Consider the following 24,251-nt stretch of genomic DNA (forward strand, 5'->3'; position numbering starts at 1 on the left):
ATTCAAATAGTAGGTAAACACATGTACTGAGAATTGTTGAATATTTTGCTCATATTATCACAACTAATCCTAAAAGTATCGCTTATAAAGTGGACATTTTAATTCTCATTTTACAAATGAGTAGATTTAATCTCAAAATACTAAGTAATATCTAACAGTCAAATGAACCAGAAGTGTCAGAATTAGAACTTTGACTCAAGTAACGTCTGGTTTCAAATGAATCTCATGATTTTCCCAAAACCTATCCAGGTTTCCTTCGGGAATAGTGACAAAGGAATGCCAAAACTTTGGCAGTCGACTGTGGATTTGCTTAAATTAGACTAACCTGGCTACCCTGAGGACTTCTTACAGAGGGCAAATGCAGTTATTGAAAGCAGCTATCGATGTGGTTATAGGAATGAAATGTTAAAAAGTTGCCCTCTTTCTTGTATTCTGCAGCTAAAAGCCTGAGTTGATTAAATTATCTTCATGAATAATTGTGGTCAAACAGGCTGGCTGTTCCTATGCTTCATTACTCTTAACACTGTGAAAAGTACATCTAGGTAAAATGACTAGGCAAATATGCGAAAGATCTTAGTGCAGTAATAGCTTCTGGTCTGAATACAGACGGGTAATGATTAATGATCTAGTCAGATAAATGAAGTCATATGACCCAGCTTATGGGGCAAAGGGCACAGACACACCAGTGACACCTTCTTTAAGTTTAATCTGGGTCAAATATTACCTTGGCACATTTAGCTTGGCACATTGGGTCTCCATCATATTGGAAAATGAGTGGTAAAATGAGGGGATGTGATAAAAAGTTGTTTCTGTTCTCCAGAAATTTCTCTTTTTAGTTCCAGAGAAATGCAGAGGAAAAGATAACTACCCAGTGACTATGCCACAGAGGGCAAAGAATAATTGTGTAAATCAAACTCATTTAACTGGAACTTTCCTTGTACCAAAGGTGGCTGAAGGAAAAATAATCTAGGACCAAAGGCCATCAGCAATTAAAGGCACAGATATGACACACATTCTCAGAAATAGTATTATTGAGATATGAGTTGATTTATCACTGCTGGCACAAAGACCTTAAAATCAGACTAGAGACCAGGATCTTCGTAGATAAGTAGACATGTGAGTTCTATGAGGTTTTCATAAAACTTTGGTATTTAGACATGATAGTGATGTCAAAGGAATATACCACGCTAAGGCTACGATTAATTAAATAAGAATGAGGGTGTGATGAAGAAGAAATGAAACAGTGGTTAAAATATTATCATCACACTGAACCCCATATGAGGCCGTGAAAAGCAAGAGAAAAGAGAATGTGTCTTCTGAAAATTCTTGGAGTATTTTCTTTTTGAAAGAAGAGTTCTTCTAAATATTATACCTACTTGAAAAGATCCACTAGAATAATGACGATGTCTTCAGACACTTCCCGGTCACCCTTGAGGGATTCGATGGTGTCTGGTCCACCACAAACAACAATCACTGAAGTAGAGAGAGCAAGACAAGGAGAGAAATATACAATGGCCTAAACACAATTAGGTGCCTGAATTTGAATCCAGTATGTCCATGCTATGTTTGTGTTTTAAGATTAACACTAATTCCTCAAATTACTACCTCCTTCTTTTTTAAAATTTACAGTCAGAGGAGATGCATGGAATCTTAGAAAGAATTATCTAGACTATTCCCTTAATTTTGTTGATGTAAGGAGACTGAAGCCAAATGTCAAACGGTTAACAAACTAGTTGATGCCAGAGATAGCTCTGATATTCAAGTTTTATAAGTCCAGTTTAAAGCTTATTCCATTAAACCAGGCTGGAATTGTTATAAAAACTATTTTCATTGGTAAGTGCATTGTGCCTTAACATTTGTAAAGTTGTTGGAAAAGATATAGTATAAGTTAATATGAAAACTTACCAAGTTTTCCTAAGCAACTTTTCTTGGGTTTTATTTGCAACTTCTTAACTCGAACTCAGCCTTAGTGATTTTATTGATAGAATCAGATCTAATTCTATAAGAATCCAATCTTATTCTATAATTAAGCCACACTTCTCAAATGCATTACATTATGAGAGAGGAGTTGGGGGACACTTCATTAGATCTATTTATATACTGTGTTTTCCAGTTGAATTGTAAACTCTTGAGGGACATGAATAATTTAATACTTCTTTTTTTTCCATAACTTGGTCAATGTTTTGCAACTAAATAGTAGGTTCATCATTCAGCAAATGCTTAATAATGACAGCAGATGAAGATTTGAGTGATACCAGGAAATCCTCCCAAGCAAGCATCTTCCCATAGGAAATTCCCACATTTGATTCCTTTGCTCCTGATACATTCTGATTTGTAAAGAGCACTCTGTGGAAAGTGAAGCAAATCACCTGATAACTCCGTGAGGATAATTTTATCCCAATAGCTTTTCACACTTGACCTGCAACTAGGAGGTCATTGGACAGATGAGATAGAGATTAAAAGAAAGTGAGACAATCTTCGCTTCCCTTGTAATTTTGCCTGAGGTTAGGTATCAGTAAACATATCCTCTTGATTGCCAGGACATGGGGATCAGAATGTTTGAGGAATCGTCACAAATCCAATAATATACAGAACTGAAGAGAACTTAAAAACCAATTTACCAATGATGGGTTGTGATATCATTTTGGTTTATAAAAGCTGCATTTTAACATCATCATTACTTTCGTGATAATATATTTGCTCAATCTTACTTTGCTAATTTCTCTCAGAGAATAAGGTTTTAATCAACAAAAAGACAATATAATAGAGTTGCATGAAACTACAGATCTCCCAAAAGATACAAAATAAATCAAGGTAATGATGATAACTCTGGGGTGGTAATTTGTCAAAATAACTCATAAGGAAGTGGTAGTTAGTCATCAGGAAGAAGTTGGTAAAAATTATATGCACGTCTTCTTACCATTGCTTTTCCTATTCTGGTCTGTTAAGATATTCTGAAACTGGTCCTCTCCTCTCAACATGTCCTTGAAGAAAAGTTTCTGAGAAAAATAAGAAACTCCAGCCTCCAGAGCATTGAGATACCTAGAACAGAAACAAGAGAAACTCTAGGAAACAAGCTTAGTTTCTTCACAGCCTTCCATGCCATTTGCTCATTGTTTACAGATCTGTCCTGGGACTTGTTCCTCTAAAATTCATTTCCACTATTAACACAATAGATAATACACTTCGTAATACTGTGGGTTAAAATTATGGGCATATACTTTAGTGAAAGCATAGGGGAAGTTTTAGGAAATCTTCATGTGTATATACATATAATAGATATTTGGCAGTTTCCTTATAATGGCTTCCTGCTGTTTGCAGAGGAAGTTTCTACTCAGCTCCATTATCACAGATAAGTTGAAACCTTTGAATCCACAGTATGAAAATTCAGAGTTGTTAGGAATAATTTCCTTTCTTGTGTAAAAAGAACGTACGTATGTTCCAAGTTCACCCCAAAGTTTCTAGGATGAGTGAGGCCTGATCAATTCTTGTAGTTCCCTAGATATGCAATTCCAGTGGTGCCCTACCCTAGTCTTCTGCATATCGTCATGGTGAGAGGCTACAGAACTAAGCACTGGTTAAAATTATGGGCATATACTTTAGTGAAAGCATAGGGGAAGTTTTAGGAAATCTTCATGTGTATATACACATAATAGATATTTGGCAACCTGAAGGTAAGGATAGTAACACAGTCATAGGATTCTCTCTGCCACTGTTGCTGGAATTGAGTGAACCCTGCAATTTTATACTAGCAATGTTGCCCATTACCCCGTTCTCTGTCCATCACCCTGACCGCCCCCCCGCTGTCCCCCCGCCGCCTTACTCCTCTGAAAAGCTGTCAGAGAAATGATTTCTAAACACTCAGAGGTATAGGCAAATTGCACATTCTCTGGAATCTTATCTTTCACAGTAATGTGAAAGTATTAACTTCTGGTTTTCATTTTCCTTATCTGTAAATTGGGGATCTTAGTACTTATTCTCTTTTCTTCAGAGGGTTTACTGTGAAGAATCAATAAAACTAACATAAATGTACTTTGAAAACTACAAAGACTGTTGCAAATGCAATACATGCTGATTATACTTATGACACTGTTTCCTTTGGCCTTTTCTCTTTTATTTGTGTGTAAGAAAGTGGGCTGGTGTTCACTCCTAGTGCTGTTAAAGATAGAAGGTACATCTGATAACAACCAAGTGGCCTGCCATGAGTCTATGGCTTCTCTCCACGGCAAGTCCAGAGAATATTAATGATTCTGCTTACCAGAAACAATCCTCAGACTCCGTACCATTCTTGAAAACATATGCAGTGCTCCAGGAATAAGTTTTGAATGGCAAATTGTTGACCTTCCAAAAATCAACCAAGAAGTACATCAACTTCCTAGCTGGAGACATCAACCTGGTTAAAGTTTCTTTGTAGTCACATGACAATCCAAAACTTCCAGCTGAAATCATGGGATAATTCAAATTTGTGTCAAGGCTATGTCAAGAAGTGAAAAAGAAACCAGTATCAGGATTAATTCATGTAGCATAAATTAGATCCCTCTTAAACTTGTTTCAGCATTTGGGTATAAATGGTAAGAATGAAATAAGGTCATTCAAATAGGTTTCTGACTTATGTAGGTGTCCCTCCCACACAGGTGAATTTTAAAATGACATTTATTGAGCATGTGCTATGTTCTAAGGATACTCTAGGAGTCTTCATGTGTCTTTGGCTTAGTTACTTTGATTTATTCCAAAATTAGTTGTTGTTTGGGCTGTCATAACATCTAGGCTGGGACATATGGACTTTGAAGAGTAGGGCTAGGAAAATAGAGGATGGGCTACCACAATTGTTGTACAGTCCGAATAATGCCCTCTTCACTTTTCTCTCCATGCATTGCCTTATTTCCGGCTCTCTTATGGACTACATTTGACATAGACATCAGCTGAGGATTTTAGATTTTCCTTTCCCTGCTCAGCATACAAACTTTCTTACAGTTCCTTAAACACATCAAACTTTATTCTCCATCGGGACTTTGACAAATGCCAAGAATGCTGTTCTCCTGCCCGTTTGCCTGGCTGACTCCTGCTCATCTATCAGGTCCTAGATTAAATATTTCTTTATCCACCAGGAAAAGTTTCCTTGATACCTAACACCAGGTAATTATTTGGGTGAGTATCTGTTTAATATCTGTCTCCTCCACTAGACCACAAGCTCTTTGAAGTCAAAGACTATGTTTGCCTTGTTCACCTCAGTATCTCCACTTGGCCTGGTTCATGTGTAGGTGCTCGATATGTATCAAATAAAGGGAGGACAGCAACATTCTCTTTCATCTTCAGTGCTCCATTGAAAGGTTTCACTGGGCCTGTCTTGCGTGCATCTCATACTCCCCATGTGCACAACCAAATTTATGTCTCAAAAATTGTTCCTTATCCTGATTTTCCTATTTCTTTTAGTGTTTTGAGATCTCATAGCCTATTTGACTACTTTCAATCCCTCACCCCCACATCCAATCAGTTATAAATGCTATTGAGTCTACCTTTAAATATCTTTAAAAGCTATCCTCCCTGTCCATGTCAGCCGCTTTATACTAAACAGGCTCTCCTCCCTGCTGACTTTTCTGTCATTGGTCTCACCTTATGTGCTACAGTATTTCCTCCACAATGTTGTCAATTATTCTTCCCAAAGTTTGAGTTGCTTTTTATGATACTTTCCTGCTCAACTTCAGTGGTTAATTAAATACAACTAAATATAATTAAATACAACAAATATACAACTAATAATTGAATTAAATACGGCTCTTTCACCTGGAACTCATGACCTCCCAAATAAGGCCCTACTTAATTTCTCTAATTTTACCTCTATTATTCCTTATACATCTCTTGCACAGCAGCTAATACAGACTTTCACACATTTTCTACACTTTCCTGCTTCTTTGCTTTTACACATACTTCCTCTGGCTGGGGTGCTTATTCCCTCATCTCTACCCATTAAAATGATACCCATCCCCTAACATGTAACTTACATACCACTGCCTTCACAAAGTCTTTCCTCTCTCAGAGCTTAACTCTCCCACCCAGAGGTGACCAGTTCCTTCCGTGCATCCAGAGCTCCTTGTTGTTACTTCACTGATGGAACTTATCTCCCTCTCCCTTGTGTGAGTCACCAGTGTCCTTGTTAACTTCTCTATTTCACAGGGCAGGGACAGTATTTTACTCAAGTTCCTCTATTCCAGCAAAACTAAAATGCGTCTTAGCACATGGCAATTCCTCATTAACTCTCCTTTCCTTCTGGGCACACTCTATGGCAGTATCAGCAAGTGGTCAGATGATGACTGGGAGTGAGTACAACGAAGAGTAAGATTCTGAATTTTTTGGCACTTTGGTACGGAAGATGGGCTTAACAAGTGCTTCTATGGTGTGCGTCTATGGTATGCAGTGGGCCTGAGTCTGTGTGTACAGCTGGGCATGAGGTATCGGAAGCAGACTTTGCAATAGAAATTTCAGAGGTCTAATGTTTACCCTCCAAAACCTATTGCAAGGGGTCCTTCAGCACAGTTTTCTGTGTAGATAAAGGGTGATCCTTGATTATGGGAAAGACTGAACACATGAAAGGCATGTGACAGGGATTTTGATTGGGGAAGGTATAATCTGGCAAAACAAAGTGGCGATGAGATGAAATGAAAGAAGGGATGAGGGTGATTGTCCCAAAGACAGAGAAAGATTTTTATTCTAGAACATACTGGAAGCTTCTTTCTAAGTTGAAAAGGACAGTATGCAAAATACCTTAATATGTTATTTATGTTATCCTCAAGTAATACTATGAAATAAATACCCTGCTACTTTCCATACTCCTACAGACCCAGGGTTAGAACAGATCTCTGCTAATGCCCTAGAGTGCTGCCCTTTATTTTGTGTTTCCATACACTCTGCTCATACTTTTGAGAGTATTTCCTTGATTAAACTCTTCAAATTTTCCAAGTTCACCATCTTCCCTGTTCCCTGCTAGGATCCTAACTTATTATCTATACCATGTTGCCTCTCAAGTTCAGATGTTAGGACCTGAACCTAAACAGCTACTGTCATTCACCGCACACTGAGCAAAGATTGAGTTACCTGGATAGGGGAATGATGGTTATAGACATGTCGCACAATACAAGGGCCCTAACACCTCTGATTGTGTTACCTTGACAAGACTGCTGTTTGATAAGTCATTTAAACACCAATGTCATGTCTTGACTTCAGTTCACAGTGGCATTAAAACAACAACAAAACAAACTACTTACTATATCTGGAAGGTGGCATATGTACACGAAGGCCCCATGAGAACACAGCCCATTTGTTTTTCATTCTGTAGGAAAAACAAAACAAAACAAAAATGAACCCCTAAAACTAAAAACATGGATCAAAGGATAGAAAAGAAGTGGCAAGGGGAAGGCTTCCAGAAGCTTAGAAAGTAGGCCACTTAAGATGTTAGAATGCAGAGCAGAAAGGAGCGACATATGATGCCTCGGGCTGGGCCAGGGGCAGCTAAAGGATAAAGAAGTCTGAGAGAGAGACAGTGCAGTGGGTGGAGGGAAATATTCCATTGAAAGTGAGCTGACTGCAGGTGAATCTGGCTTCTTAATCAAGAGGGAGATGTAGAGTGGTTGAAGAAGGGCAGGCAGATGGGCTCGTGAGCAGGAACTGTAGGCCAGATTAGGGAGAAACTAGATTTGGAGGTGCTTTGGAGGGAGTGGGTAAGTTTCAGGGAGAGCTACAAAGCAGGGCTAAAGAGAACAAAATACAATATGACCAGATAGGTGATAATAGAGCATGTTTTCTACTATTTCTCAAAGGAAATGTGATTAGGAACATCCCATCCTTGGTTTTAGAGGACCAGGTCAAATTCCCTCTGTAGAGATCTGGGGAAGAAGTGCACACCCCTAGAATTTTGAAGTGGAGTTTATTAAACTCCTCTTGCTCACTCCTCATCCTCCCAAGACTGAAAATGACTGATGTAATCAGACACTCTTCCTGCCATGGGTTCGGCCTATCTGCTTGGTGTGATGTTTAAAGCTTTGGGACATGAGAGATGCTCATGGACAGATGTCAAGTTTCACAATGTGTTGGTCCTATATCAAAAGGGTGTGAGCTCTATATACAGAGGCAGATACTTACTGAAATTTTCTTGAGTAGGTCAAAGCCTTCACAGGTGCTACTCCGACAGTCAGTTGACTTATAAATCACACCCTCCGAATAGATAAAGGTAGCATTCACAGTCACATCTATGCCTGTTATCCAGAAATGAGGGAAGAGTAAAAACTAGTGTTATTTTTTTGTAGTTTGTACCAGCCATGAGATTTATCTTTTACCAATTGATCCTGGGCAAAATATAGATATCCATTTTCAGGCCTAGAAATAATTAACTGAGTTCTGAGTTCTTGTATTACCACTGTCACTTCTTTCCTCTGTCTCTCTCTGAACAGCTGTATGGAGATATAATTTACCTCCCTAAAAATCACCCACTTTAAGTGTACAATTCAACGATTTTTAGTAAACATATACATTTATGCAACCATTCCACAATCTATTTTAGAACATTTTCATTCTCTTCACCCTCTTTTCACAACTCCAGACTCAGTGAATTACCTATATGGGTCAGGGGAGTGTTAGGAAAACAATGACACAAACATTATGACACCTGTGTTTTTAGCATTCCCAAAGTGGTTCTGTTTGCTGTCAGTGTGCACACTGGCACCTCTGTGGTTCATCTTCAAAGCCAAAGTGAACTATGCCCACCCATTGTGGCCATAGGTCTTGGGATAATGGATCATCTTCAAATGAAGGCAAGAGCATCCATGGTAATTACCCTGGATATTGCTAGGCACATTTTGGAAGGTAATAGAAAGATAGAAGAACCATTTGACCAAGCTCTGTCTTACATTCCGTCATCCTTCCTATACAAAATATTCAGGACAAATGTCTGATTCCTAAGCAGAGATGTCATTAATTTTGCCTAGCCCTTCTATAAGAAGCCTGGACACCTCACTTGCTAGTCAGGCCTTGTAAGTGACTTTTTATGGGTTCCCACACAAGCCATTTTAATTTCTCTAACTTGGTTCACTCACATGTAAATTGAGGTTAAAACTGAGTTCGTCAAATGTAATACTTTTTAATTCCTTTAAAAAAGTAAAGCATATCAACAACAGAAGCTATTGTTCTTCTGAACATCCAAATTAGAATATTTTTAAAGATATAGACTTGTTCTTTCAGAAAATAGAAAGGTCTTTGTACTTCTACAGCCATCTCAGAGATGTGTCTACCAACTAGGGAGCATTTTATCTCTTGCTTTTTTTTTTTTTTTGATAAATTCAAGAACACTTATTCTGATACTTTCTTTAGTAAGAGATAAAAATAAAAAATGGCAATACGTTGTTTGGTAAGACTAGCCAAATAGGAGAGGTCAGTATAATAAAACCAGTCAGAAAAAATTAACAGAAGAGGTGAGGTCAGTGATGGATTTAATAGCAACTAATACTTGAGTGTAGCCATGTGCCAACCACAGTAGTAAGCACTTTATACCCTTTATTTTATTCAATTCTCCCAGCAATAGGGAGAATATAGGGTATTTGAAGCCAGGAGAATGGTACGAGTAAGGCTGTGGCAGACCTAGAGGAATGGGAGAATGTATGTGAGACATAGTACAAAACTGGGGTGGAGAAGGTCTTGGAAAGCAGCAAGAGGAAACAGGAAGTGAAGTGGAGGCCAGTGCACAGTCATATGATGACAGAGCTGCGGGAAGATGGCCACACTTTCACTGTTAATGTATAAGCTAGCTCTCCCGCTCAAACTCCACGAGGAACACTGAAGATGACCCACTTAAAAAAAAACCACGGAAGATGGCCCATGACAGGCACAGCAAAACCCAAGTATAAATCCTGCACAGGGTCTGGGAGAAGGAGAACTGACATCTATTGAGTGTGATTTTGGACAAGTGACTTCACTTTTGGGGCCCCAGTTTCTTATCCTCTTATTCATAGAACATAACTGGATGATCTCTGTTACTATATGCCTAGCTTGGGCTATGGATTTTTGCATGTGTTATTTCACTTAATCTTCCCCTGAATCCTAGGAGGTTAATTAATATTTTACCTTCCTAATTTAAAAATGAGAAAATGGAGGTATAGAGAGGTAGATTAACTTGCTTAGGGTTACATATCTGGCAAAGAGTGGAGCTGGGTTTTGAACCTAAGGCAGTCTGATTCTAGAACCTGATATGCTGTGGAACAGCAGTTCTCAAAGTGTGGGATAGACTCCTGAGGTGCCTTGAGACTCTTTCAGGAGGTCCAGGAGGTCAAAACGATTCTCATAATTATATTAAGACAGTCTTTGCTTTTTCCACTTATCTTCTCTCATAAGCATATGGTGGAGTTTTCCAAAGGCTACATAATATGTATTATTCTGACAGATCAAATGCCGAAGCAGATATAAGAATCCAGCCATTCTCTATTAAGCCTGGCATTAAAGATTTGCAAAAAGTAAATCGATACCACTTTCCCTACTACTTTTATTTTTTGGTTGAGAAATACAAAAACATAAAATTTCTTGACGGAGAAATTTTATTTATGTTAACAGATAAAGTTGTTGTTATTGTTATTTAAATGAATCAATAAACAAATATTTTTAAACTTTTCTCAGTTTAAATTTCCAGTGCAGTAAATGCCAATAAATGTAACTGCACAAACAAAACTCCTCAGAGTGTAAAGTGGTCTTGTGGCCAAAAAGTTTGAGAGCCATTTCTGCAGAACACACTATAGTGTGCTGCTGCCTCTCAACATCTTATGCTTATGTGGACTGTTTTTGTTTTATATGCCTTTTATCTTTCTCAATCCTAAATGATTTCTCAAGAAAACGCTGAACATTTTTTTCAGACAATGGAATGACAAATAAAACTTAAGTTTTAAAACAAGCTGTCACTCTAAGTGCTGCTTCTCATCCTTATCCTGCCTGCCTGCATTTCCACCCTGCTATGATGTCTTAGTCCTGGGAGGATGACTGGAATGCTATAAAATATAGAGTGATCTCGGAACCCTCTCCCTCCTATCTAGAGCTTTGAGGATGGTGTTGGACCCAAGTGAATCTGGCTATAGGTGCTGGAATCTAGGAAACGGACCCCCCTTAGCACATGAGAATATGCGGAGGGGATGGACCAGGTGCATTTAGCCATGGATCATACATCTTTGAGGAATCAATGTCCTAAAGTTAAAGGAATTCATTTTTTTTCACATTTTCCACCAAATCCTATATATTCGTCAAAACTCACAAAGGTTTCCTAAGTACTAGAAAAAAAATACTGATCTCTTTCTTTTGGACATCACCCACTAAATCTGAACTGTTAATTGTCTTCAATTTAGTGCTTACGTATATTGTCATAGATTTTTTTTCCCAAATAATAAAGTTCAATATGTTTAGAACATGAACCTATCTTTCCCTCACAACCTGCCCTTCTTGAATTTATTATGTATGAACATCCATCCAACAAAATGCATCACCAAATGCAAAAATTTGGGAATCCTTATTTATCCTTTCATCCCCTCAAAATTCTCCACTCATTTAATCCATTCAACAACCTCACCACGGATGACTATTTTGCACATAAGATGAGTAAAACTTTGAGAGATAATTAACTCATTCAATTAGTAAATGATGAAGCAGGAATTCCAATTCAGGTTATATGAGTTCAGAGATCAAGATCTTACCAATATATTATACTGTTCAGTTTATATTCCTGGTAACTTGTTTTCCTAATACCAGCAACAGCAGAGCAACAACCACGACATTAACATTCTCAACAAGAACAACAGTAACAGTGACAACAATAAAAACAACTTCCAGTTATTGAGTTCTTACTGTTTCAGTCACTGTATTAGGTACTTTATATGAATTTCCTCATTTAATTCACAACATATCCACATGACATGACCACTATCTGTTGTAATTTTATAGGAGAGGATAACGAGGCTCAGAAAACTTAACTTCCTCAAGGTCACTGGTGAGAAACGGTTGGATAAAAGGCTGGAATATGAACCAAGAGCTGTCTGATTCCAAGTCACACTACTTCTAACCACAATGTTCCACTGTCTTATTTTAATGAGAAAGTTTGTTCATGGCGGGTAAAGATCTTTTTTACTCACCATGAACAACATGACACACTCTTTGGAATCAGACATGGGTTTTAATCTCATTTCAAACAGATAACTTGTATGACTTCAGCACAGTTATTAAACCTCTGCTGTGAAACAGCATCAATGCCAACAATCTGACAGAGTTTTGATGATTAAAGAAGTTATATATCTCACCTAGAACATGATAGATAGACTTTAAATCAAATGTCCTTTTCGTTATTAGACACTGCCTCAGAAGGTGATTTTATGAAATGACCTCCTAGTTCCGTGTATTTACATTTGAATCCTGTCTCAGACAGGATCGGGAAATGAATACGGCACAGAAGAAAGTTACTGCAGAATTGATACCTGTTATTATTACTACAGAATTTGAAATAGAGGAAATTTAGATATGCCTTCCTTAAAACCATAAATAACCATTAAGATGTATGAAATAGCATTGACTCTGTAAGGATACTTTTGGCAATCTAGTCTCAAAGAATGGGGAAAAAACCAAAACCATGAAAATATTTAGTGTAGTATTTTTTAAATAATCATAAACAATTAAAAGTAATAGAAAACCCTACAATAAGGAATTATTAAATAATCTAGGAGAATATCTACTCTAAGGGATAGACATCCATTCACATGATGCTATGAAGATTATGTAGCTTTAGGAAAGTCACTTGTAAAGCAATGTAAAGTGAAATCAGAAAGATATAAATTTTTTTCTATGCCATAGTGATCTCAACCGTGTTCTTAAAAACAAAAAAACTGAGAAGCATATGAAAAGAAACTGGAAACATCCAGGTGGCTAGAAATTATCGGGGGTGATTTTTTTCTTTATTTTACATATTTTATCTAATGTTATAAAGTTTATTTTAATAATTAAAATATACGCTGAAGAACAACATTGAATAAGATTGTAATTTAATATATTGACCATGTCTTATAATATAGCCAACAGATATATAAAGAGTGAACAGATGGATTAGAAATCCCAGAGTAAGATTCAGCATCTGTATAAATTTTACTTTCTTAATTCATCTTCTGGACTGGTAATCCTGCAAAATCTCAGGTCCAGACCAAATGTTACCTCTGAGCAGCTGCAGGAGAAAACATGATGCCTCCTTGAAATTGAGAAATAAATCTAGTTTTTATTGAAATGCCAGCGGGAGCATTTCACTGCTGTGAACACCTGGCATATCCTGAGTTGGGGTGGATTAAGAGTCAACTCACTGTGGTAGGAGTTCTCTCTGAGGATCTACTACCTTGAAATAGAAAGGGGTTTGGGACAGGCCCTTAGAGAAGGGTGGGTGATCAGGCAAAGAACACGGTCTTCACTTAGCAACTCTTTGACCCCAGAAGTAGTACTAAGAAGGAGGAAGAGTCTGTTACCATATTCTTACCATCACTAATTAGACGGCGTCTCACTATTTCCACTCCCATATTCACTGCATTTTTCAAATTCTCCGAAGGCTCTTCGAAGGCCGAGTTTTTCATCATCAGGACGCTGATCTCGTACCTGCCATCGTTGCAGTTCTGATTCACCTGAGAGTTCCAGAGCATCAGCCCTGGATGGAGGAGCAGCGACCACAAAGCCAAGCCCAACAGAGGTATCGTCATGACCTCGCTCTCCTCAGAACCATACTCCTGTGCTCACTTGCTTTACTCTGGGCTTTTAGGGAGACAGAGACTCCAGCTGGACTGTCTCTTACTGGGTCCCTCAGTCCACTCTCCCCCACACTCCTTTCTGGTCCTGCCCCATTGGTCACGTGGACCACAGAATACTGCCTGCTGGCCAGTAATTAACAGCTACATTATGGTAGGAAATAAATCAAAGTTCACTTTGTGTATTTGCTCACAGAAAGGTTAGAGTTATAAACAGGGAGATTACCTGGACATCATCCAATAAAAATATATCGATTTATGACACATCACTGGGAAGAGAGAACAGAGGAAGAGGAAAGTGGAGTATATACATAAAAAGCTTTGTAAAATGGAAAATAAGGTCAAAAGACTTGAGAAAAGAACAAACACAATGGACTACTTGTGTTTATGTTATAGCTGCATATTGAAACTGAATCCTTAACTGGGAAGAGCTGTTTTTCAATCAGTCAGTCAGCAACTATTTATTGAGTCCCGATTATATGTTGGGCATTGGCAAGGCACTGGGCATACAGCCATGAATGATATTACACGAATGTTCTCATGGAAAATGCATTCTAGTAGGGAAGACAGACATTAAGCAAATAATTATGACTGACTAAACTCAACAACAACAAAAAAAGTGCAAAGTGCTGTAAGACATTGGTCCCCAACCTTTTTGGCACCAGGGACAGGTGCTCCTGTGAGAATCTAATGCCTGATGACCTGAGGTGGAGCTGAGGTGGTGATGCTAATGCTGGGGAGCAGCTGCAAATACAGATGAAGTTTTGCTCGGTCGCCCACTGCTCACCTCCTGCCGTCCAGCCCAGTTTTTAACTGGCCATGGACTGGTACCAGTCCGCGGTCCGGAGGTTGGGGACCCCTGCACTAACAAACTCGATAACCTAGAAGAATTGAATAAATTCCTAGAACATACAACCTACCAAAACCAAATAAAGAAAAAGCAGAAAGCCTGAACAGACCAATAATAAATAAGGAGATTGAATAAGTAATCAAAAACCTCTCAACAAAGAAACCCAGGACCAGATGTCTTTATAGGTGAATTCCACCAAACATTCAAAGAAGAATTAATAGCAATCTTTCTTAAACTCTTACAAAAATTAAGAGGGAACACTTCCAAACCCATTTTATGATGCTAATATCATCCTAATACAAAGCCAGATAAAGAGATCAAGAAAGGCCAAAATCCCAGATCAACAAAGATGCAAAAGTCCTCAATACATACTAGCAAACTGAATTCAACAACATAGTTAAAGTGTCATACAACATGATCAAGTGGGATTTATCTCTGTGATGCTTAGATAGTTCACTATATCCAAATCACTGCGATATACCACACTAACAAAATGGAAAAAGAAACCCATAGATGCAGAAAAGTATTTGATAAAGTTCAACACCCATGTATGATTAAAACTTTTAACAAAATATGTATAGAAGAAACTTACCTCAACAAAAGGCCTTCTATGAAAATCCCACAGCTAACATGAAAATCAATGGAGGGAAACTGAGAGCTTTCTCTTGAAGATTCAGTACAAGGCAAGGATGCCAACTCTTGCCGGTTCTTTTCAACATATCACTGGATATCCTAGCCAGAGCAAATAGGCGAGAAATAGAAAGAAAAAGCATCTGTAAAAGAAAAACTTCTTTGTGTTTCTCCTTTACTACTATACTTCACTTCTGACACCAGATGTGTGGATTTTCTACACATCAAGTAATTCTCCGATACCAGTTGGGTATACTAAAATTTAACTTGATTCTGTCACTATTCTCCTGGAGATAGTGTTGGATCACATAAGTGACGGGCTCAGTCCCAGGAGACTGCGGCCCCCAACTTCTTATGCTCATTTGGTGGCCAAACTTGTATTCAAATCTGGTTTTCTAACTCTTGTTGCCATTCACACTTCTTGTGGTACAAGAAAGAGCAGACCATCTTTTTGTTTTGTTTTGTTTTGTTTTTTTTAATTGGGTCTGGAAATTACAAATATGACAGGAGGTCATATTGGGGGTGGATGAGGTAGATAACCACCAGGTGCTTTTAATTCAGATGTGAAGACAGAAGGTAGGTGCAGTTCTGGGAATCCTCTGATTACAGCACGTAACCAGGAAAAGATTCTCGAATGTGAAGGACTAAGATAACAGTCCTTTCTGCACTCTTTAAGGTGTGACAGCCTGCTGAAATGTGAAAAGGTTAAAGGATAATTAAAACCTGAAACTGGACAAAGGAAGTCTATACCTTAGGCCTAGTTTCTGGAACCCCTAACCGCATTCTGTTAATCATGAAACTTGTAACAATGAGCTCATACGCTAACTGCCGATTTTAGCCTGTGTAACCCTGCTTCCTTGCGTGGCATGAAAAATAATCAATTATATATAAGCTGAAAATTACTGTTTGGCCATCGCCCATGAGAATACTGGCTATTGCCCATGGGAACATAGGCGATCACCCATAGGAACATAACATTCTAACAACAAGCTTTCTGCTTCTGTACTCCCCGCTTGCACACCTGACCAGCGGGTTGACAGGTAGTGAATAGGAGAAAGATAGACCTTTGTGTTTAAGATAGAATGAAGAATGGGATTTAGGGCTTATAAACCTTGTATCTTGGCATTTCGGGGCTGCACCTTTGTACAGGACAGCCGCCGGCTAATAAACAGCCTTTGAGAGCATACTTGGTTTGGTCTATTCTATACAGGCCACAACAAAGGTAAAAATCATATCTCTTATATGTTGTAAAACTACTAGCATGTAGATTATAAATAAAATGAGATAGGTTCTTCTGGGAGAGTTTCAAGGGTCAAAAGTAAGTAATGGAACACCTAAGTTGGCAGATTTTTGAGACTCTCTTCAATAGAACACAAAACCTCTAAAGACATGAGAAAAGAAGGGAAGGGGCAGCTGAACAAGTCGCCTGCATGTGCCACTCCATTTCTGGCAATACTTTGGGTCTCTTTTGTCTGCTTCCTACTAAGATCCACACCCCACCTTCTTCAGGCCTGTAGGAACACGCCACATCTCTATACTCTAGAGCAGTCTTAGGCTTCCTTTGTCTCTTATCTCAGTGGGGATGCAAAAATGAGTTTTTCAAAAGGAATTTTACCAACTAATAGAACTGATGGAACTAAAACATGAAAGTTTTTTTATTTAGTGCAAAGGTAGAGATTCTGATCTGAATTTTAGTGAGGAAAAAGGGCTCTAGTAAAATATTTCCTATCCGATGATTTAATAGACTCAACAGATTAACTGAAATAAGCATTGAATCACTGAATGCCTGTAGCCAGTGGACATGCTTAATGCTCCCTTCAGTTAAGTCGTTTGCTTACCAGGCTTTCCTTGTGTTTGTGCCTAAATTTGCTAAATTTACTAATTACATTATGTCCTTAATGAGATGTTATGTAATCTGATAAAATACTTAGGAAAACTCTTGGAAATTTTAAAGGCAAATTACTAAGAAATATGTTGTGGCAAGACCGGTATAAAATACTGGGGAATATGAAAACCCTTTAAAAAGTTCTGTCCTTAGAGAGCTTGTCAATTGCCTTAACACATCAAACACTAAAAATAGTACAAGATGCACAAGGGATGTGGTTTACTTAAGAAAGTTGATTCGAAGTTCCAATCTAGGAACTCAAAGAAAATTCCTTGCCTTGACACCAACCATTTGGTGAATAAATGAACATGAATATGTTTTGAGATAAAATAAAAATTTAAGGTATAAATGTATAATTTTTAATGATTCCTGCTTTGATTTTTTTCCTTGTGAAGGAAATACTTACTGGTCCTAGTCACATAGGGTAACATAATGCAAGATGGATTTAGGTAACTAAAAAGCTTTGGTTTTGCTGAGCACGCAATGCAAACCTTCTGAGTTAGGCATTGAAAAACTTAAGTTGCTTTATATAATAAAGTGAAGAAAACTTGAAGTTCTCAGGGCCAATCTAGGAAGAAGAGAGTGAGGAGGAGAAGTGGAAAGAGAAAAAGGGAAAGGGAGGCCAACAAGATGGCAAGAGGCTGAGAGCTACATAGAAAGAAATGGCCGGTGAGCAAGGCCTAGTGAGATCGGAACTGAAGACAATTAAGAATAAAGAGGTAGAAAATAAATATGAGGTTGCTTGTATTTTCCTTGAAGAAAAGATGCATTACTTCATCCATACAATAGCTATTTACTGAGTGCCTTTTAGTTGTTATCAGCATTGGAATTTTAACACGAATTGTTGTGACCAGAATAACCAGACTCAACCTGAGTGCTTTGATTAAAGAGGCAGTTTATTAGCCGGCGGCTGTCCTTCCAAAGGAGCAGCCCCGAAATGCCAAGATACAAGGTTTTTAAGCCCCAAATCCCATTCCTCATTCTGTCTTAAACACAAGCGTCCATCTTTCTCCTATTCACTACCTGTCAACCCGCTGGTCAGGTGTGCAAGCGGGGAGTACAGAAGCAGAAAGCTTGTTGTTAGAATGTTATGTTCCTATGAGTGATCGCCTATGTTCTCATGGGCAATAGCCAGTGTTCCCATGGGCGATGGCCAAACAGTAATTTTCAGCTTATATAAAATTGATTATTTTTCATGCCACGCATGCAAGCAGGGTTACACAGGCTAAAATTGGCAGTTGGCGTATGAGCTCATTGTTACAAGTTTCATGATTAACAGAATGCGGTTAGGGGTTCCAGAAACTAGGCCTAAGGTATAGACTTCCTTTGTCCAGTTTCAGGTTTTAATTATCCTTTAACCCTTTCACATTTCAGCAGGCTGTTACAGAATGAGCAGATTTCTGCCTTCATGATGTGCTGGCTAGAAAATTACTGCTTGGCTATTGCCCATGGGAACATAGGCTATCACCCATGGGAACATAACATTCTAACAGTAAGCTTTCTGCTGCCATACCCCCGCTTGCACACCCGACCTTTGGGTTGACAGGTAGTGAATAGGAAGAAAATAGACCTTTGTGTTTAAGACAGAATGAGGGATGGGATTTAGGGCTTAAAAACCCTGTACCTCTACATTTCGGGGTTGCTTAATTTGGGGTCTGTGTACCCCTAGCAGACCCAGCTGGCTGAATAAAGAGTGTGTTTCCTATAACTCACTGATTTCTGGTGGTCCGTGTGTCTTTCAGGGGCTGGCGGCTACAACAATGAAAATTGCGCTTTAGTGGAAATTTAAAACTGATAAAATTGGTTAACTCTTCTCAAACCTTCAGTCAAGTCTGTGCCATATACAACTTGCCTAATTTGTGGGAATTATAGAAAGATGCTCAGATCTGTGTTTAGATTGATGGGGTAAGAACAGGAACAGGTTGGCTAAATGATTCACAGAATGAGGAGTTTCAAGTCAGAGATGATCATGATAACACAAGATTTCAGGTTGTAGTGAAATACTGGTGAGGGTTTTTGGATTTTCTACAAGTATTTAATGAGATTAAATGTGATCTTATCTACATCACAAGGTGGAGTGACTCCAATGACACCCAAATCACTATGGTAGACCAGGGTGGCCTGCCTGAATCTAGTGTCAATGCCTGCGATGCTTTGGGCTGACAGGCTTGTTTCTTTTCCTTACGATACCTGTTTCCCTCCACCGTTCCAAGAGAAACTCTTTTTGATCCTCGAGCAACGTCTTCCTCTCCTATCTTCCCGAGTCCATTTTATACAGTATTCCTATGTGCTCAGGAAGGGCTAGAGTAGGTGATTGTTATATACCTGCCAGAGGTAGCTGGAAATCTGTTAAATTTCCGAGTGACTCTTGAATTAGCACTTCTGTCCAGGTGGCTGTGTTTAAATACCATGGGAAGTATGTGTTGGAGACAGTAATAATGTATCTCACCTGTAATAAAGCTCGCAGTGCTTTGGAAATAGCTTTGTTTGTTTTCTCCTACTACAAACAGAACCGAAGGAAACAAGCACAGTTCATTCCCTAGGCTGCCAAAAAGGATTAGATTGGCTGATATTTCAGTCTAGAAAACAGAACTCTATTTTCCTATGAAGAAGCCAGATATTACTCCTGTTTGTCCCTGCCTCTCCAGGATACCTGAAAGATTACTTCCTCATACTGTAGTTGTTATGTAGGTTAAAATGACAGCTTGGGAATGAAGACAGTGATCAGTTCATTGAAGTCTAAACTCCTCAGGAACAAAGAATTAATTTTCAGTTTTATTTATTGATGCATCTTAGCAGGTAGTAGGGAAGGCAAGGCAAACATTTAAAGAACACACAATGGTATATATATATATAGAGATAAAGAAAAGCTTCTTTGAGTTCTAGAAGATCATTTGATAGTCATAAACAAAAAACAAAAATTCACAAAACTGGGAGCTAGATTTGAATCTTGTTTTAGCTGTTTGCTAATAAGCATACAAACTGGGCAGATTACCTAAATTTGCTGATCTTCAGTTTTCTCACTTCTAAAAGAAATTTGATTTCTATGCTAGCCCATAGGCCTGAGCTACAACTCTTGGTAGAGTTTGGACATGGGTAGGTGTGTCAGATGATTGAGGGGATTTACCCAAACAATATCCACTTAGCTGGGGTTGAAAAGCCACATTGGAAGTGATTCATTCTCAGGGGAAACGGCCAAGCATTGAACTGTGGAGCTTAGTTACCATATTACTTAAATCTGTCTCCAGTCCAGCCCATCCATGCATGTCTTAGTTCAAGGAATAAAAAGATCTGGAATAAAAAAACTGAAAAACAACCAAGGAATATTATGTCATAGAGCTCATTGCCTAGGGGCCCTCTAATAGGCTCCATCCTATAAAGGAGAGGGATGTTGTTCCTCACTTGGTCAAGGATTGACACCTGCTCTGGCGCTTTGAGAGTCCTCCATGATGATATCAAGCCTGGCTGGTGCTGTGGCAGCACCAGGCCGGGGCGGGGTGAGACTTCAGTGTATTAACAAATTGTACCTGCCAGGGGGCAGGACCTCCTGGAGACCCTCACATTTGGTGGGCCCATAGCAGAACCAAGGACAAATAGGCTTAATGGACAATATTCAAGACACTCCTAGCGACTTCTAGAAATATTTACTCACAGGAGCAACAAGTGAAAATTAAGTTACTACTGTGTTGCTGTGAACTTTGAAGATTCTGTGTGGAGAAGTTTGGGTTAATTAAATTAGAAAATGGCTTTAAAAAGTCCTTGGCATCTAGTAAGTGTTTAACAACTCTTAGTTATTGTTATTCCTTGATGCCATTCTCTAAACAGCAGCATTGATTACGCCTTCCTTTGTGCCACTTAGTGCATAACAAGTATGTCTTCCTCAACTTTACTAGAGAATTTATTTAATTGGAAGTAATTTAACTAAAAATTTTAAGTATATACCATTTACTATTTTAGAAAAGAATGGTGGTGGGAAGAAGTTTCAGTTGTATTCAAGAAATAATTATATCACTAGGTGTAATTTTTAAATTACCCCTAAAACAGATCTTTGGAATCTACTCCAGGAACAAAAATTTAAACTACATTTATTTGGATATACTTCTTAATTGTCTGAAACGTATTTATGGTGAGCAAGTAGGTTATATTTGAAAGAAAAAACAGATGTTCTGAAATGTAAGTGGTAGATATTCTTTTTCACGTGTATAATGTAGGAAAAATTAAGTTTTCAAATGCTTAAAACTTGACAAAATTATTTGAAAGATGAACAAATTCCTAATAAAACAGGATTAGATTTAAGAAAACCAAGGGGGAGAAAAATCTTTTTAATTCTTCAAGATTGCATAAACTGTTTGTCCAAAGACACATCATATTAAATATATTAAATGGAACCACATTCTACACATATTATTTTTCTTTTAAAAACCAAAAGAGTATTATAGTTTTGCTACTGGATAATATATTCATTTTGAAGTTGCAGTTATCTTTTTGTATTTTGGAACCAAGCTTTTTTTCTTTATAGCCTTTTAAACTCTCTGAGATCTAGACAGTGATGAAATGACCCTGATCAGGATGTAAAATAGACAGTGAGAAAAGAGCCAAGACCATTCATAGCTGGCATTCCCAATATCCCTGTGAAATAAAAACGAGGGGATTTAAATTAAAGTGTTTGCCAGGGAAGCAGAAGCTAAGAACAAAGTACAAGGCTGAAAATTCATCAGGAAAGAAAACACAGTTATACTGAAGATATGATTGTGGAAGCTAGTGAGAATTCTTGGCAAAAATTTAGAGAGAAAGCTGCAATGGTGGATAGAAACATAAACATGAAATTAGCAGGAATAATAACAATGATGCAAGAGGTTTGGATTTTATCATGAAAAAAAGAAGGAAGTTGGATCAAGAAGCTATTGGTGTCAATTTTCCTCTGTATTATTGCTATATAACTGCCACTCAGAGTGTATGGTGCAGCTGATGGGGACTTTCTGCTTTACCCCCACAGAAAAAAAATGGAGACTTAAAAAAAAACACAACAAGTCATGTATTTGATGTTGAAAGAATGTAGTAATGTAGCAATAGTTTAATGCTTTTGATTTTAACTTTAGGAAGGGAAGAAAAGATGACAGCAGTTGAGATACAAGTTCATATTCTCCCTGTTCCACTTGAAGGATTCCTAGAAACAGTATCCTCAGATGCAGAATGTCAAAGACCTAAGAACATCCAACACTGTAGAGAATTATTATAAGGGTTTATTTGAGCCATAAATAACATGCTGGGAAGCAAGACTGCAAAAATGCTTCCCAGAATGACAGTTTGTAGTTTCCTTTATACATCTGGAGTTAAGGAGGGAACCTAAGAAAGATTAAGTGAACAGGGAGAAAGCAAGGCAGAGAAATCTCTGTGACTGGATTACAGGATATTTAACAAGATGATGTGCTCTCTTGAGGATGATTACCCTTGTGAGGTAATTTTGCCTCTACCCTTCTGAGTTCTTAGCTGAGACTCCTGTCATAAAAGACGGATTAATAAGAGAAAAACAAACATGAGTTTATTAACATGCATAGCTATATGAAAGATACCCAGAGAAAAATGAGCAATTTTCAAGGTGGTTTAGAATTCAGGATTAAATACCATTTTAACAGGGATAGAGATCGCTTAGGGAAGAGTAGATGATTTTTCGGAAAGATGACTGGGCCCTTAGAAGAGTAGATGGGAGGTGTGACAGTTGTGACAAAGTTTGTGTGGGTGTGGTAAGGAGACTTCTAGTTTCCTCTCCAGTGGTAAGAGTCAAACTTCTCTACCTGATGAAACTCCTGGGGAGGAGATTACTGACAACTGAGTTCTTTTTAGAAGATCTGTCTTTAGGCAGATAAAGGGAGTTCAGAGAAAGCCTCTCTCTGCATTTGCTGTTTTTCAATAGCTTACAGTTCAAAATAATCAATATACCAAAGCAGCATATTTCACAGAGTCATATTTTGCTACTCATCATTATCTACACTTTCTTCCTAGATCTCATCCATGGCTTTATGTAACTCCTATATGGTGATGAAAATTAAGTTCAAATCTTGAACTTTGACCTCTTTCTGAACTCCAGATTTTGAAATCCAACAATTTCGATATTTCTATTGGAATATGGAACAGAAGTCTCAGATATAGCATGTCTAGGACAGAACTCTAGATTACATCCCCCGTAGCTTGCTCCTTCTCCACCCCAGGAAATGGAATCCTCATCTACCGTGTTGTTCAATCAAAATCCTAGGAGTCATCCTTGATTCTTCTTTCCTTCACCCTCCACATCCAATAGGGAGGCAAATCCTATTAGCTCTGCTGCTACAACATTTCTAAAAAAGGGTTCACTCTCTCCATCTCCATTATTACCACTCTAGTCCAAACCATCACGTCTTGCTTTAGATCCTGTCAGAACCTTCTAACTGGTCTCCTTGCTTCAGCTTCTGTCCTCTTACAATCCATTTCCTACACAACGGCCAATAGATTAAAAAAATAAATAAATACGAAATCAGATTAGGTACTACTCCTTCCTAAAACTCTCAGTGGCTTACCAGTATATTTGTTATATACTGGTAATAAATTATCACAAATGGCAAACATAATCTAAGTACTTTATATAAATTAAATCAATGTCATAAAAATCTATGATGTCAGTTTCATTATTATCCTTATTTTTCATATGAGGAAACTGAGTGGTTAAAAATTTTGTCTGAGGTCATATACATGTTGGGTGTTGGTTCTGGGATTCAAACCTAAGCTATTTTCTTAAGAAGTACACTACATTGTCTCTCAATAGAACCTGAATTCATTGCTTTACATCCACAGTTCTTAAACTTTTGGATTTCAAGACCCCTTCTCAAAAATTTCTGAGGATCCCAAGAGCTTTTGTTTAAGTGGGTTTTAACTTTGATATTTACTATATTAAAAATAAGACAGAAAATTTAAAAAAAATTATTTGTTAATTCATCTTAAATAATAACATTAAGTTCATTACATGGTAATATAAATAGATTTTTATGGAAATAACTTTATATTCTAAAACAAAAAAGTTGATGGAAAGAATGGCATTGTTTTACATGTTTACACATCT

The 24,251-nt window shown here is 37.9% G+C and overlaps 1 protein-coding gene across 1 annotated transcript in view; it reads right to left on the reverse strand.

Moving 5' to 3' along the window:
* Window positions 1-14,170, reverse strand: part of GUCY2C (guanylate cyclase 2C) — a 59,074-nt gene extending 44,904 nt beyond the window's left edge. Inside the window, 6 exon segments of the mRNA XM_039876416.1 lie at window positions 1,377-1,473; window positions 2,921-3,042; window positions 4,259-4,474; window positions 7,263-7,327; window positions 8,137-8,249; window positions 13,532-14,170. Coding sequence (XP_039732350.1) covers window positions 1,377-1,473; window positions 2,921-3,042; window positions 4,259-4,474; window positions 7,263-7,327; window positions 8,137-8,249; window positions 13,532-13,748 — 830 coding nt within the window. The 5' untranslated portion in view covers window positions 13,749-14,170.
* Between the last annotated feature and the right edge of the window lie 10,081 nt (window positions 14,171-24,251).

The sequence above is a fragment of the Pteropus medius genome, unplaced genomic scaffold (assembly GCF_902729225.1).
Source record: "Pteropus medius unplaced genomic scaffold, Ma_sr-lr_union100, whole genome shotgun sequence".
In the NCBI taxonomy this organism is placed as follows: domain Eukaryota; kingdom Metazoa; phylum Chordata; class Mammalia; order Chiroptera; family Pteropodidae; genus Pteropus; species Pteropus medius.